Genomic DNA, 16,388 nt, shown 5'->3' on the forward strand with positions numbered 1-16,388 from the left:
GAAAATCACACAGCATCTCAGCTGGGTGCAGTGTGGGGACTCAGGATTCCAATACTGCTCTAAGGCACAGAACTTGGCTAGAGTGCAAAGGGGTTACTGGGAAAGCATTTGTAAATATAAATTAATCAGTCTGAAACATGCTTTAAAAGTTAATTAGCAGGAAGATATGATTTATTTTCTTAAATTTTCTTGTGTATCTTTTGCTCTGTCTTGCCCCTAGTTATTTCTCCAGTAATGTTCCCAGAAAATGTTTTTGTAAAGCGTAATGCTTCTATAAATTCTCTCTGACACAAATATTTGTCAGCACAGTGACATATGGCTGTTAAAAATTTCTTCCACTTTCATTTCTCTATTAACATGGGCAACTTTCTTTGAAACATTCCCTGTGTTAGCGAGACTGAGAGTCTTCGCAATACCAAATATTTACAGAGCAATCACTTTAAAAACATGGCAGATTTATGGCTCTTTCATGAGATCCTTTCAAAAAACATTTTCCCAGATGACAGAGTCCTGCCAGCTGATAGTGGCTGGCAGGTGGTAAGCTATAGTTTACCATGTAAAACTCATTCATTTTACTGTTAACTTGTTCTCTGCCTTCCTCCTCCCACATCTATTTGTTTCATCCACCTGTCTTTGGGGCAGGGATTTTCTTTTTATTTAATGCTTGTAATGTATCCAAGAAAATGGGGCCCTCATCTCTGACTGGGGCCTCTAGGAGATGATAGATAATGACAAAAGTAGAAACTCTTCAAACTGTTGTGTGAAAGGGTGAAAACAATGTACGTAACTGAATGCAAGAGCCTGTTATCATTTAAAACTCCCTATTTTGAAAAAAAACAAGAATGATTCTTACCCGCAGCATAATCCTTTTGAGCTAGGGCACTATGCACACCTTGCCACAAAAGATTTATTTCTTCATCAGTTGGTGTACGATCAAGACGTAGTCCATTTTCTGCACATACAGGTTTCCTTTTGGTACCAGTTATCAAGCTGTCTTGCTGGGCAATTGTCTGAATATTATTTAAAGTATAATTTGTCTTTTCCAAAGGCTCACTTGGAGATACGTTGTAGGAAGGCGGGGGTGCCAATGTCACAGTGACCAAGTCAGAACTGCAAGTAATACTCTTATTATTTTCTATAGTGGTTCTATTTAAAACCTGATCTGCTGGCAAAAGGTGTCTTGTATTTACATAGTTGCCATTTGTAGTGTTGGATTGACATTTGGAAGAATTTACTGGTTGACACATAGTGTCTGCTACATTCTGATCAGTCCTGTTGCCTGGTACAGGTTTAGGTGGTGGATGAGGTACAATGATTTTACCCTGAGCTTTTATAATCTCATGAACTTCACTAGCCGACTGTGGTCGGATTATAGTGCCCTTTCTATTCTTAGGTGTAAAACCTGACTGGGTTTTGGCAGATCTTGGTCTTCTGATTATCTTTGTCTTACCTTTACGCAGATTACCTTTCTGAATTTTAGAGTCACCACTATATGCAGGGGGTTTACTTTCATCACCCTTTGATGCCATCCAAGCTTGTTTAGCAAAGTGGTAACCTGTAGATACAAAAGAACGCAGAGGCATACAGTCTCTTTCTGAGCCCCCAGCAGCAACAATTTTTGTGAATATCGGGGGATAATCCTGGTGATTTTCTGTGCAGATAGAATTTGTGGTACAAGCAGGAAGACTTCTTAAATTATTGTTAGAAGCATTGAGTTTACTTTGAACATAAGATGGCTGCAACTGTGCCTGAGATACTCCTGTGGTGGTCTTTTCTGAACACTTTTCATCGTCTTCTACTACTATTTTGTCAATTTCATCAAACCATCTGAGTTTCTTATTGGTCTTTTGATTTTCTGCATCTTTCCCTTTTATTTTTGCCAATTCTAGACTGTCTCTGATAGATGATGCAGTTTGATTCCCAAAGCTGATCCTTCGGTTCAAAACCACTGCTTTGAAACAATAATTTTCATATTTAGATTCTTTCTTTAAAATGCTTTTGGGCAATTTCACTCCCTTTCGCTCATGCATGTTATTTCTCAGGTATCTGTGATGTTCAGACAAGTCATAATTAAACTTTGTATTAGACAAAGGTGACATGGCTTCAGCCACATTTCCCTTTTCTTCTTTTTTGTCCTCTTCTTGATCAGTGTTGCACAAAATGGAAGCATTAGATGTGTCTTGAAATAAAGATGATCCCCGATTAATACCATTAAATTTGTTTATGTTTTCATCTTTTGTTTTTGACAAATTGTCTAGATTATCAGTACATGGCACTGTATTTGTATTTTTGCCCTTTTGTAAAGGATTAGATGAGAAAATACTGTTGTGAACACCAGTTGAACTCCACTGTTTTGAAGGTAAGATTACAGGTGTTGCCACAGGCTGATTTGAGGTTTGTACTGATGAAGTGGTTCTTCTCTGTTGAGTCAGTTCAGAACTCTGCTCCTGTACAGAATCTAGAACTCTTTCTCTTGGAGTAGGATCAGAGGTGGCCCAGGCTTTGCTGGATTTGAACACAGGGCTATCAGTGGCTAATGAACTCTCTCTACTAACCGTTCCAGAAGATGGAACTTTCAACATATTGTTTTTTTCCTCTTTCTTATTTTGCAGAAAAGTACACGGACTATTTACAAAGGTTATTTGATTATCAGAAGTACATATGTCTGTTGTTCTTTTTTCTGTTCCATTAAGAACAAATGATTTCTGTTTTGGATTGTGTACATTTTCAGCAGGAATTAGAACATTTTGTTTAGCTAAAGTGTCATGAAAAGGAGCGTTTGGCTGGCTATTTGGGGTATCTAAATTTATCAGCCAATTATTTACATGCTGATTTTTAGAAAAAGTTAGTTCAGGTGTATCAAGGAAGCTCTTATTCGTAGACTGTGATTTTTGTGAATTGTAGGGTACAGAGTCGTCCCACTGTGTAGTCAAAGATGTTTCACTGGGTGTTGTATAATTTTCATTTTGTTCTCCTGCCTCAAGGCTATCCAGGCTTGACGGGCTGTCATAATTCGTTATTTGGTTGACTTCTTGGTGAAAATTCTGAAACAGAAGTAAAACAGGACTTGTTACAGTCATAATATGCTATTGTATTGATTAGTACAGTTTTGTTCTTTATATTAATTAAAGCTTAGGTTAAAATCAGATAAACACTACTATACTTTCAGTAGAGTAATGGAAGTTATTTTCACTCTTATGTTCACAGCATCATCAATTGCCTTGAAGTATTCTCATTCAAGTCAATTGATATCTGGGCATCTTTTATAAAAGAAAAGAATGAACTTTTGAGATCACATTCTAAGGAAACAGATGTATAATTCAAGGATTTTATTTCTGTGTTTTTATATCAGTTCTTCAAGAGCAGAATTAAAAAATATATTGGTGTATTCATGGATCTATTGCTACTGTCTAATCCTCAACACTTCCCTGGGTGCTAAAACACAAGGAGCATCCTGGAGATCTGGGCTTTATGGCATTCAAGGGACAATACACATCGGTTTCCTAAATCCTGCTGCCATCCATGCAGTGAAACCACAATAGTTCTGCTGTGGTCAGGGACATCTACATCTGTGGGGTTGTGGGGCTTCAAAATATTGTCTCTTGCACTGAACTGATCTCATTTTGTGTGACCCACAAATTACATTACTTTCCGACAAGATGGTTACTGTCAGCACTAAGCAGTGAAATGCCAACAATTAGGCGTTTTTATTTTTTAAGATATTTTACAGTCAATACATGGTGAGACATGCAGCTCCCATGTGAACTTTCAAACTGGTCCACTTAATAAAACAGATGCATGTTATTTTAAATATTCAAGCCCTGACTCTCCACCACGTCCAAGAACCATGCTGCCCCTGACAACTTTCACCTAGTACAGTGTTCCCCTATATGAAGGGAATGCATCTTCTTGCTATCTTCATTTAGTGGACAGGAGAATCCAATAATCATTTTTTTCACAGTTTGCAATGAAATTCACCTTAAAAGTTTATTGCTAATACCAAATATCTGATGGTAAAACCCTCATCCCTTCTAACCCTCTGTAATTTTACGATCTCTGCAGAGGTAGATAATGGGGTTGTGAATTAGGAACCATATCAGAAAAAAGCATAGCTTCTAACTTTTAGTATTTTGTACTGTATTTATGAGGAAATTATTATTTAAACTACCTTTCCATCCCCTTTACACTTCTGGAACCGCACAAAGAAGATGGAGTGAGGCCATGGCTATAACTGAAACTGGAATTTGTCCATAATATTGGAATGAATATCCTTATGCAAAGTGTCATGAGATCTTTTCTCAGTACTAGTGGTTAGAACACAACCACCTATGATCTTATACAACATTCATCACAAGAGTATCTTAACACATAACACATTTTAAAAGAAATACATAGGATCTTGATTTCTTTCTTTTTGTCTCTCAGGAGAAAGGAAATTAGATCACATCCAAAAGCATACAGTAGTGCAGTGCCATCCACTTCCCCAAAACACCTTAGTGAGACACTAATACAGTAATATTTCAGAGGAAGGAGTGGCACCTACTCAATCATCAAAGTCATCTCATTCAATACCTAGGTGTTCGGTGGATGTCTTCATTTCAGTACTGCCCAAGCCTGAACATAAATAATTTATGATATCTAATGGGATCATTACACAAGGTAGTATGTCTGAAACTGTACACAAACAATGAAAGAAAAATTGCATTTTTAATTGTTTTCCTATTTTCTCTCCACTTCTTTTTGTTATAGTTGTAATGCCCTGCTTCAACACTGTAGACTAGACAATTGATTTCAGAATCTAACGTGAATTAAATTTAGGGTTGCCAACTTTCTAATTGCAGGAAACCAAACACTCTTGCCCCGCCCTTTTGCCCCTTCCCCGAGGCCCCGCCCCGCCCCTTCTTTGAGATCCCACTCCCCCGCTCACTCCATCCCCCCTTTCTTTGTCGCTTGCTCTCATCCACCCACCCTCAGTCACTCGCTCATTTTTACTGAGCTGGGGCAGGGGACTGGGGTGTGGGAGGGGGTGAGGGTTCCGGAATGGGGAAGGGCTCCAGGTTGGGGGGTGGGGCTGAGGGGTTCAGGGTGTGGGAGGGGGCTCTGGGCTGGGACAGGGGGTTGGTGTGTGGGAGGGGGTGCAGGCTCCGGGAGGGAGTTTGGGTGCAGGAGGGAGCTCAGGACTTGGTCGGGGGGTTGGGATGCAGAAGGGGGTGAGGGGTGCGGGTTCTGGGTGGCGCTTACCTCAGGCGGCTACCGAGAAGTAGCAACATGTCCCTCCAAATCCTAGGGGGAGGGGCAACCAGGGGACTCTGTGCGCCGTCCCCACCTGCAGGCGCCGTCCCTGCAGCTCCCATTGACCGCGGTTCCCGACCAATGGGAGCTGCGGAGCCGGCACTCGGAGTGGGCGCAGCGTGCGGAGCCCCTACGGCCGTCCCTCTGCCTAGAAGTCGGAAGGATATGCTGGCCACTTCCGGGAGCGGGGCAGGGAGCCTGCCAGCTCCGCTGCGCCGGCAGTGCAGCCAACCAGTCGTTTAATGGCTCGGTCAGCGGTGCTGACCGGAGCCACCAGGGTCCCTTTTCGACTGGGTGTTCCAGTAGAAAACAGGATACCTGGCAACCCTAATTACATTCTGGTGAAAAAATAGTAGGAGATGCATTAAGAATAATAGTGCGAGCATTATTTTTTTTTTGTCTTGTAACTTTAAAGGGAAACATTTGCAAATTGCAAGAAACAGGACTAACTGTGGTAAGAATTTATATCTCCTTTAACAATTATGTTGAAAGAGTTGAATTTCTGAAGGCTTATTAAGGAAACCACAAAAAAATCTGTTAATAAATAAGCACATCTTTCCCCATCAGAATGCTATTTAATTTAATATTAATGTTATTGTTAAACTACAATATTGCATATTTTAAAGTTGTTCAATGATTTTCAATTGCAAAATAAAAAAATTAGAGAGCTCTTTAGATACAAAAGTATCTTGAAAGACTTTTTATGGTTGAATTAAATCTTATCTTGCACTAAATGTTCAGATGCTGGTGCAGGCTTATATTATAGTTATGATCTGAGATAAAGAAACCAAATACAAGAACAAAGAACCAAGTGTAGGCAAAGATCCCTTTAGGGAACATTTTCAAAGTAAGACTATGCAAGCTGGTGTCTTTCTAGTAAAACAGAATAGATAGAGCTTTGTTAGTTACTTATTAACCTTTCCTTTTAGCCAAATTATATTTTAACCTCTATTTGAGCTTCACAGCTGAAGAAAGAAGGGAAAAAAAGGGGGGGAAATTCCTCTCTAAATTTTCTACATAAGACCACACCTTGGGACTAGCTGTAGTATTTCCAGCTGGGAAAAATGTGCAACAAGAAATCAAGGACCTTATTCTCATTTATACCCGGTCTCTACCTAAAGTTGTACCATATTAAGTAAAGGTGTATTTCTAAACTGATTTAGTTAAACTGAGGCAGAACTTTGTGTGGACACTATTATATCAGAGTAAACTTGGCTTACATCAATTTAGTTGCATTTGTAAATTTATAAGTTGCAAGCTAAGCTGCTAGACGCGGTTTTAAACCGATACAAGTGTGCCCACACAGAGGTTTGCCTGAAAACTTCAAACAGGAGTTGCTATTGTGTTTATATGTATGAATTCTTTTCTCCTACCCCGCAGAATAATTCCTTATAAAGATCATCCATGTAATCCCAGTCAAATCAATCCCCAAGAGAAAATTTAGTAGCTAAATAAACTGAGGCTTTCTGATTTACAGACAGAAAATTTTACTTAGTTCAGCCTTGCAAAAGCATCATGAAAATTTATCAGCCCAGGCACAACTTCTGTTTGTCTACCTCACCCATCAAAACATATTATTCACTCAAGCAAGAAAAATTCTGCAAGTGTGACTTACATTTAGACAAATGAAAGTATTATGTATCTTATAATAGAAGAGATTCTCACAACTTTTCTATTAAAAATGTACACAATACTTTATTTACATAGCATCATAGAAATAGTTAACATTATTGTCCACTGTTTTTGTTCCCGCTCAGATGGTCATATTACAGTACACATTAATTAGGAATGGAAAACACCTACTAGTTCATTTTCTGCAATGCAGGTTCTCCTAATAGAGGATGTACTATGTGTAAATCTCATGTGCATCTAATTGCATGGGTGACAATTTTCATACTGGCACTGTTTTGATAGTATTTAGATGAGCACAGGGTATGAAATGTTTAGAAAATGTTGCCTTTGATTAGCTAACATTTTAAAATCAAATTTAAAAAGGCACTAAGTCTGGTAGGCATTAAGGTAGACAGGCCTAGATTCTCCAGTCAGCCAAGTTCATTTTGTGCCATATAAGTGGACCAAAGTGAACCTGAAATAGCTGGAGATTTTCATTGGAAAATTCCACTGCACAGGAGGAATAGCCACATAAAGATGCTCATATGCCAGAAACTCTCTCTCCCTCAACATAAGAGAAGGGAAGAGTCTGTCAGGAGTAGACTGGGGGCATGGCAGGGTGTGTGTGGCACAGTGAGGGTCTGCTATATCTGACTGCCCATTGGGGTAAGGTCCTTAAGGGAACATTTCATCAATGGTGTAATTTAAAGCTGCCCACCTGCAGCTGTAACTTGTGCTGAAGCTGGCCTCTGCCTTCCCTCTTTCACTGCACCCAAGCACAGATTGGGTGCAGTGGAAAATTAAGCTCTCCATATTAAACTATTTGTTCTGTTGCTCGTTCTGTTACATTAAGGCTTGGTCCTGCATTGACCATGTGCAGAGATTGCTTATGTAAGTGCAAAGTAAAAAGCAATAAGCAAGTCAGGGAATCCAAAGGAATCTGAACCTCTATTAACTGAGAGTTTTGTTGCACAACCACCAAGTTACACCGCCAAAGAAGAGGCAAATACATTTAAGCATCTCATTACACGAGGACAGCACTTTAGCCCTTGATTCCTATGACATGATCATTCTCTGCCCATGGTCTTCCCTGTCCATACAATGTGCATTGCAAGTAAGGGAAGAAGTAAAGGCGATCTGAGGCTTACTGCCAACAGCAGTGAAGACTGTGTGTAGCATTTAATACTAGTTGCTTCCTTGTGAAGCCTCTACTTGCATTTGTTTTGTGGGCTTCTTTGATGACCATCATGCAATGAAATGCAAGATTGACTGTACTTGCAGTCATTTTTTAGGTTACATTTTTGATGTTTTACAACACCAAGAGTACAATAACCATCACCTAATGCTAGCCTACTTTTAAAAGAAAGTGTGTAAGAACTGAGAACCTACTGCTTATCATCTATTGAAAATACCATTCTTCTTTTCCCCTTTTTTCTAGCACTCTTCTTGCTTTAACTACATAGGTTCCAATTCAGCAAAGCACTTAAGCACATGCTTATATAGAAGTAGGCTTGGGAGAATTGGATTTTTTTAAAATAAGTTTGAGGGATAGTATTAATTGTTTGAAGCATTTTCATTGAGTTAAATTTTCACAGCTGCAGAAAAATATGGGGGGATTTAATGACAGTAGACACTGAGACTCAAAAAGTTAAAGCTTTATAACCATTAAAACATTAGTTGTCAATTATTATGTCAAAATATACAAAATAAATATTGGTAAATCAAACTCAAGTTCTCAAGCAGCATTTTTCTTACTTTGCCTATCTGTAAATTTCAATCATCATTGGTGGAAATATTTTTTGTAAGTTTGTGTATGTCTGATGAAATCAACGTTTACCAATATTAACCAATAAAAATCGAATCCTCCCAAACCTACATATAAGCAACTTAGAAGTACGAAAATAGAATGTACAAATATTGAAAAAAAAAACTACTATAGACTGCCTTAATATTTATTTTGATATTTGGAAAAGACATCTTGCACTGGGGAAAAGTTTGATTTTAACTACAGCATTTTCCTGTGAATAATTTTTACTATGGTGAAACCAAATATTCAATCCCCATCATGTATGTTCTGGGACTGAGAATTTCATTAACAGTACTCAAATCCTAAATTCTTTTCTGTCTGGTTTGGAATTGAAAGAATCCAGTGTCTTTCCAGCCACTCTGTCTCATTTTTGTACTACTGATTATATAAGTAGGATGGCAACAAATACCAAAAGTTGGGTCTTAAAAAGCACCTATGTGGGGTAGGTGCATAACTCTCATTGAGTGTTAATGGGACTTAAGTGCTTTTGAAAATTTTACCCCAAACCTAGATGTTTCCCCAGCAGTCACAAACACTGATATCCTGACGCTTCTAAATTGATCAGAGATTTGAAAGGCTTTGCTCAGACCCAGTAATTCATCTTCTACATCTCAGTTACCAGTATGCTTTCTATATTCTATATTTGCTAATACCCTTTGTGGAATATATTTAATTATGACAGTGAGTGATGTATATGGAATTCAGTGCAAGTCTTAGAGGCAATGCCCCAAAATAATTTAAATCTCACTTCAAAGGCTACTGCCAGTAGTTTTAGACTCTATTACTATTGAACTCCATGTGGTGTCCCCAGGGGTCATTCTGTGGCTCATGTTATTTGCTATTTACATATAACCATTTTTACAGTTATGAGAATTATTGATGTCTGAGGAAGTAAGGTAATCTGTTTGTTGTCCCTGTGGGATAAGACCTGCTATTGCAAATGGCTGTGAATTTCCAGAAGCACAATATATTATCCAACATTTTAATATTTATCCATTTATGTTTAAATTTAGCTTCATAACTTAAATATGCATTTCAGATGGAACCCTACTTGAGGAACCCTTAGGGAAAAGTCCTACAGAACAAGATGAAATGAATATAAGTCTTACAGAAATGTGTCTAAAATCCTATAAACTCTGTAAAATCTGGTAGAGAACAATATCTTTCATAAAGGTTCTTGGAATTACACGTAACACACATTGTAACACCTATAGTTAAGGCTGCACAAAACTTTACATTACAAGACCAGAGGGGAGGGAGAGGGGCAGGAGTTATGGAGTGGATAGGATAAAAGCAGGATCGCAGACCACAGAACCTCTGATATGGATGATAATGGCACTGTATTCTACTAGTTTCTCCATTAGCTCAAGTGGTGGAAGGCTATACTATAGATCTAAAGAACCCAACCTTACTAATGACCCATAGTCACAATATGGGGTCCACATGAAGACATTTATTTATTCATTTTAATTTTGGAAACATTTTAGGAAATCACATTAAATAAACTATTTTAAAAGAACGTTAATGTTGCAAAGTCAAGCACTCAAAAGATAGGAAAAGCCAGAATTAAGGTTCCTTTTGGAACCTTGATTTGGCTCTCTTGTGTGTATGCATTACTATACAGCAGAGGTTCTCAAACTGTGGTCTGCGAGCTGCATTCAGGTGGTCCACGAATAGTTCCCTCTAAGGTGCGTGCCTGGGCGGCCACACACAAGAGAATGAAGGGCCACCCACCTAATTAGTGGAGACGCACAAATGCATAAAGCCACAAACTGAATGATGAGGATGAAAATACATATTAAATAGGTGATTATTCAGTCCATCCTGTGCACTGAATTAGGGAGGGCTCCTGTGGAAAAAAGTTTGCAATCATGCAATTGAAGACTGTATCATAATGCATATGCACAAAGAAACCAAACAGACTGCGTAGGCAACCTTAATTCTGATGTTTCCTGACTTTCAACTCTCCTCCTGATTATATTCCTTTATAAAACTAACCTCTCCCAGCACAACCACTTCACCAAACAAACACAACTACTAGTGCTGGGGAAAATATAATCTGGTAAATGGGAGTGTGCAGAAGAACAAAAGGGACGGGGTAGTCGTGCACAGTTAAAGTTGTGTTCATGATAATTGTAAAGGTAAGGTGTGTACTTGGGGGTAGAAGAGTTGATAGTTATGTACTGTTAGGTGTCTTAACTTCTCATTTCCATGCTTTTGTAGTTTGTGCCAGGCATGTTGTGTGTGTAGCAACCCTAACTTCTTCACAACAAAGTGCTTTGAGGTATTAATTATTCTGTGAAGTAGATTCCTTTCATTTGTAGTTTGCTATGTTGTGGCCCCTACCCTCATAAGTATCTGCTAAAGTGGACCCCTGTATCTATGCAAGGTACCCTTGAAACCACAAACCCAGATTGCCAGATCTTGAGTGAAGGTGTAATTTCATTCTATAAATCAAGAAAGCACATGTGCTTGGAACCAATTGTAATTTCACTAACATAAGAATACTCTGAGAAATACACTGGCAGCTATATTTTAATTTAATTGGGCAGCTATACTTTACTTTGATTAATAAGGGTTATAGCTAATATAAATTTTACTTTAGTGTCATTTGGAATAGAAAAATAATCTGGCTTACATTGCTATATTGCAGGACTGAATGAGAGCCAACAAAAACTTGATGTCATTCACCTTTCTAAGAGGAAAATTAATATAGAGGTTACCTGATTCTGTCATATCACCAGCACATTCAATTTTAGCTATTAGTCTTAATCTATAAAAATGGCCATTTCTTTGAATATAACTCTTCATCAAAATTAAACTTGATTTCTATGCAAGTTCCATATACTCCCTAACACTTCTTTTAAGAAACTGTTTTCCCTAATTAGCCCAAGAAACGATACAACTTCTTAGAAAGACAAGGTAGGTGAGAAAATATATTTTAATAGTAATATTAATAAATTAAATTAAAATTAATGTAATATTTGATATTTTAATATTTCGTCCAATAAAAGTTATTACCTCACCCACCTTGTCTCTCTAATATCTTGGGACCAACATGGCTACAATAACACTGCAAACATACAACTTTTTGACACTCTGACAAACAGAATAAAAAAAAGAGCATTCCATTCTATCTCAGTCATGTCTAGATCTCTGAACAAGGCAGCATGATAGAACATGCACTGAAGATGCAACTGATGATGCAGGTCAACTCCTTCCACAATAATGCAAAGGTACTGCAAAAATGAATTCCATTTTCCCATTAATTACCTTTAACATTTTAGCTTTAAAGAAGTATAGTTCAATTCTGCAAATACACAAGAGAAACTTTACTAATGCAGTCAATGGACACATGAGTCAACTTAAAGAGATGCAAGCAAGGTTACTCACATGCATAAGTGTTTGCAGGATTGGTCTTCTCAAGGTTGAATTTATCAACTCATCACGAAATAAAAACAAAACAAGTTTTTTTATTATTTCCCATATGTTTAATACAATGAAATTTATATATGTGTAGTACAGATCAGGTACTATTTTTTCATAGTTTTCTGCCTTGTCCAGTAAATGGGGATTTAATTACTCAATATTTCTTTTTATTCCCCTCATTCAATGTGTGGACCACGCCTTTATGCACACCCTCCACACCTGAGTTGAATGCAAAATTACTGATTTCCTAAAGGGTGTTTTTATAATGCTCTCACAATTATATATACTTCACAAACATTAATGAATTTATCTTCATAACACCTCTATGAGTTGCATGGTATTATCTTAATTTTATAGCTGGCAACCCCGAGGCACAGAGTGTTAAAGACCAAAAGTGTCCACTTATTTTGGGTCCCCAAATTGAGACACCTTGAACCTGGTTTTTCAGAATACTTAGCATTTTTATAGCCAGCACATAGCCAATGGAGTTCAGTTGCAGCTGTGAGTGCTCCGAGCACCAGAAAATCTCGTGGAGTACCAGAAAAAATGAGGAAAACACAATTAGCAGCCAATTGTAAACATTTCGGTTTAAGAAACTTACCCATTGAAATCTGTGGCAGAGACAAAGACAGGATCCAATTCACCAGAGTGACATTCAATTTCCTGAACAATGGGATCACTCCTATTTTTCCTGCAATCCCCTGCCTAATCCACTACACACCATCCAACTTCTGCAACAAATGAGGCAGGGTCCTGCAGACCATCCACTATATACACATTTGATAGATTTCCAAAGCCCCAGCCATCCTGTGCACTGAATGAGGCAGGGATCATGTGGAAAAAATAGTTTGGGATCATGTAATTAAAGTCTTTATCATACATAATGCATATGCACAATCCTTAATTCTGATATTTTCTAATTTTTGAGTGCTTGAATTGCCACCTACCATTCTTTGAACATAAGAAATTACATTAAAATAAAATTTCTATTTTTTGGTTAGTTTTTATTTTATCTGCGTCATTAGGGAATGCACTTTTACATACACAGCACAGACCTCTTCCATTTGATGTAATAGGCTATCATCCTCTCTGTGGACCAGCCACTAGAGGCAGAGGAGACACACACTTTGCCACCGGGTTTCACAGCTATTTGCCACCAGCAGAGTAATGTAGACACTGAGGACTCTTGGGTTCAATTCACGGTCTCTAAGTGAGTGTGCTCTATTTCTTTTTACACCCCTTTGCCCAGGCTGTCTTTCCTCCTCTGCTCCTTTACACCCCCCATCTTCTTTCCAACCCTCCTATAATTCCAGTTCTGCCCTCTTTCTCGTCTGCTGTCCCTTATGCTTTATTTTCCCTGCTCCCATTCTCCCTGTTCCCCTCACCTCCTGCATTACTTACTCCTTTGCAGTCCAGTCAGACTGTTTCCTCCTTCTCCTGCACACTGCCTGGATTGGGCCCCAGCAGCAGAAGCACTGAGAGCAGGGGAGAGAAGTTACTCTCAGTTACTGTGCTCAACATTAAAGTGTCCTCTGGCTGCCAAAAGGAGCAGTTGCAGGGAAAAGCCTGCTCAGCCTCTGCCCTGGAGCTGGACTGGAGCATGCTCATTACAGATGGAATATTTGGCAAATTCAACTGCCACTTTAACAGGTCTCCTCAAAGCAGGTGCGAACTGAGAATTTTTAGAGGCTTATAACACAGGCAAATTTTATATGGACTACAAAAAACATCCCTGATACCTGAGCAACCTCCTTTCCAAATTTCAAGTCCCTGCTACAAAGCATGGCGGTGCTAGTTTCGCTCAACTAAATGGCTGTAAGAATTTTTTAATGTGGAATGGACATGTGCAACACATCTGGAAGAACAACAGTTACGGAGCAGGTTAGTACCTGTTTTTGGTCCTAAATTACACAGGTCAATTCCACTTCAGCTGACTAAACAAGCAATTCAATCTGGAGGTGGGATTGGAGTCTACCTGAATATTGAGTGAAGGACCACATGTCCAAATCTGGCATCATCTTTAGACTGTTGAGATAGCATAATGAGAAGCAAAAGTATGTACTGAAGACCAAGGTGGAGCTCTACAAATGTCCAGAATAGATACTTGAGTTAGAAAGGCTGTGTGTGGTCTCTTTCAGTATGTTAGTATACTGTTTGGCAGAGTTACGCTGGCCATTTCATAGCACAAATACATACGTGAGGAAATCCACAACGAGATTCTTTGGGATAAGACTGGAAGCCCCTTCATCCTGTCCAAAACTGCCACAAACAGTTGTGAGGATGACCTAAACAGTTTAATCCTATCCAAGTAAAACACTAACACCCTCCTAGCAGCCAGTGTGTGCATGAGGTTTAGGGAAGAAAATTGGTAAGTATATTGCCTGATCAATGTAAAAGTGAGAAACTACTTTGGATGAGGATATAGGTGCATCTTGTTATTGCAAAAGACTGTATACAGCCGGTCAGATACCAGACCTCTCAATTTTCCTATTATATTTGCACAGGTAATTGCCACCTTCATTAAAAGATGAAACAATGAATAGGTAGTCATGGTTCAAAGGGCAGACCCATTAGCTTTGCTAACACCAAGTTTAAGTTCCAAGGGAAAATAGGATCCTCTACTTGAGGATATAACTGGCCCAGGCTCTTCAAAAACCTGAGGGACATGTAATTGGAGAAAAGTGAGTGATCATTGTAGACTCACTGATTTTAAGGTCAGAAGGAACCATCGTGATCATCTAGTCTGACCTCCAGCACATTGCAGGCCACAGAACCTCACTGACTCCTGAAATAGATCCCTAGCCTCTGGCTGAATTAATGAAGTCCTCAAATCATGGTTTAAAAGACTTCAAGTTACAGAGAATTCATCATTTACATTAGTTTAAACTTGCAAGTGACCTGCAACCCATGTTGCAGAGGAAGGTGAAAACCCCCCGGGGTCTCTGCCAATCTGACGCGGGGAAAATTCCTTCCCGACCCCAACTATGGTGATCAGTTAGACCCTGAGCATGTGGGCAAGACCCGCCAGGCAGATACCTGGGAAAAAATTCTCTGAGGTAACTCAGAGCCCCCCCCACATCTAGTGTCCTGTCTCCAGGGGATTTTTGCTACTGTCAGTTGCCAATGAAGCATGCCATCACGGGCAGTCCCATCATACCATTCCCTCCATAAACTTATCAAGCTCAGTCTTGAAGTCAGTTAGGATTTTTGCCTTCACTGCTCCTCTTGGAAGGCTGTTCCAGAACTTCACTCCTCTGATGGTTAGAAACCTTCACCTAATTTTGAACCTAAGCTTGTTGATGGCCAGTTTATAGCATTTCTTCTGATGTCCACATAGATCAGGGGTAGGCAACCTATGGCACGCGTGCCGAAGGTGGCACGCGAGCTGATTTTCAGTGGCACTCACGCTGCCCGGGTCCTGGCCACCGGTCCAGGGGGCTCTGCATTTTAATTTAATTTTAAATGAAGCCTCTTAAACATTTTAAAAACCTTATTTACTTTACATACAACAATAGTTTAATTATATATTATAGATTTAGAGAAAGAGACCTTCTAAAAACATTAAAATGTATTACTGGCACTCAAAACCTTAAACTAGAGTGAATAAATGAAGACTCGGCACACCACTTCTGAAAGGTTGTCGACCCCTGACATAAATGCTTAACTTAAGTAACTCCTCCCCATCTGGTATTTATCCCTCGGATGTATTATACAGAGCAATTGTATCTCTCCTCTCCTCCTTTTGGTTAGGCTACACAAGCCAAGCTCTTTGAGTCTCCTTTCATAAGGTAGATTTTCCATTCCTCAGATCATCTTAGTAGTCTCCCCTGGCTGCAGGAAGCTCCGCACCTTCGCTCCTCTTCCTGCCGCATCACACCTAATCCATGCTGTGAGGTGTCACGCAGAGGGAGCGGCCGCAGAGCTTCTTGCACCTGGGGGAGGTTCCCAGAGGTGGGGTCTGACCTGTCCCTGTCTGCAGCCCCTGCAGGAGAAGAGGAAGTCCCGTCCCTCCCCAGCCCAGCTGGGACTAGCAGCTGCAGCCCGGCGCATGGTAGGAGCACCAAGTCAACGGCACCAGAACCGGGGGGGATTTTAACACAGGCATAGTTTGGGAGGCAGGGGGTGGCATTGCCCCTCCCAAACTGCAAGCCTCAGGCAGGCACGGAGCGGTGCTGGCAGGGGCTGCACTACATGATGGGGGATCTGATCACTGTTATTAGCACCACAAAGTGCAGCCCCTGCCAGCGGT

General features: G+C 39.6%; 1 protein-coding gene across 7 annotated transcripts in view; it reads right to left on the minus strand.

The window, feature by feature from the left end:
* CEP126 (centrosomal protein 126) overlaps positions 1 to 16,388 on the minus strand; it is a 63,242-nt gene that overhangs the window by 21,875 nt on the left and 24,979 nt on the right. For all 7 annotated transcript variants that reach the window (XR_010597861.1, XR_006175514.2, XR_010597862.1 and 4 more), the window contains exon 6: positions 854 to 3,044. Coding sequence is in view for 3 of the 7 variants with exons in the window: in XM_042854731.2 (XP_042710665.2) it covers positions 854 to 3,044 (2,191 nt within the window). In the remaining 4 variants the exon portion in view is untranslated. The remainder of the gene's footprint in view (positions 1 to 853; positions 3,045 to 16,388) is intronic.

This window comes from Chrysemys picta, chromosome 1, assembly GCF_011386835.1.
Source record: "Chrysemys picta bellii isolate R12L10 chromosome 1, ASM1138683v2, whole genome shotgun sequence".
Lineage (NCBI taxonomy): Eukaryota > Metazoa > Chordata > Testudines > Emydidae > Chrysemys > Chrysemys picta.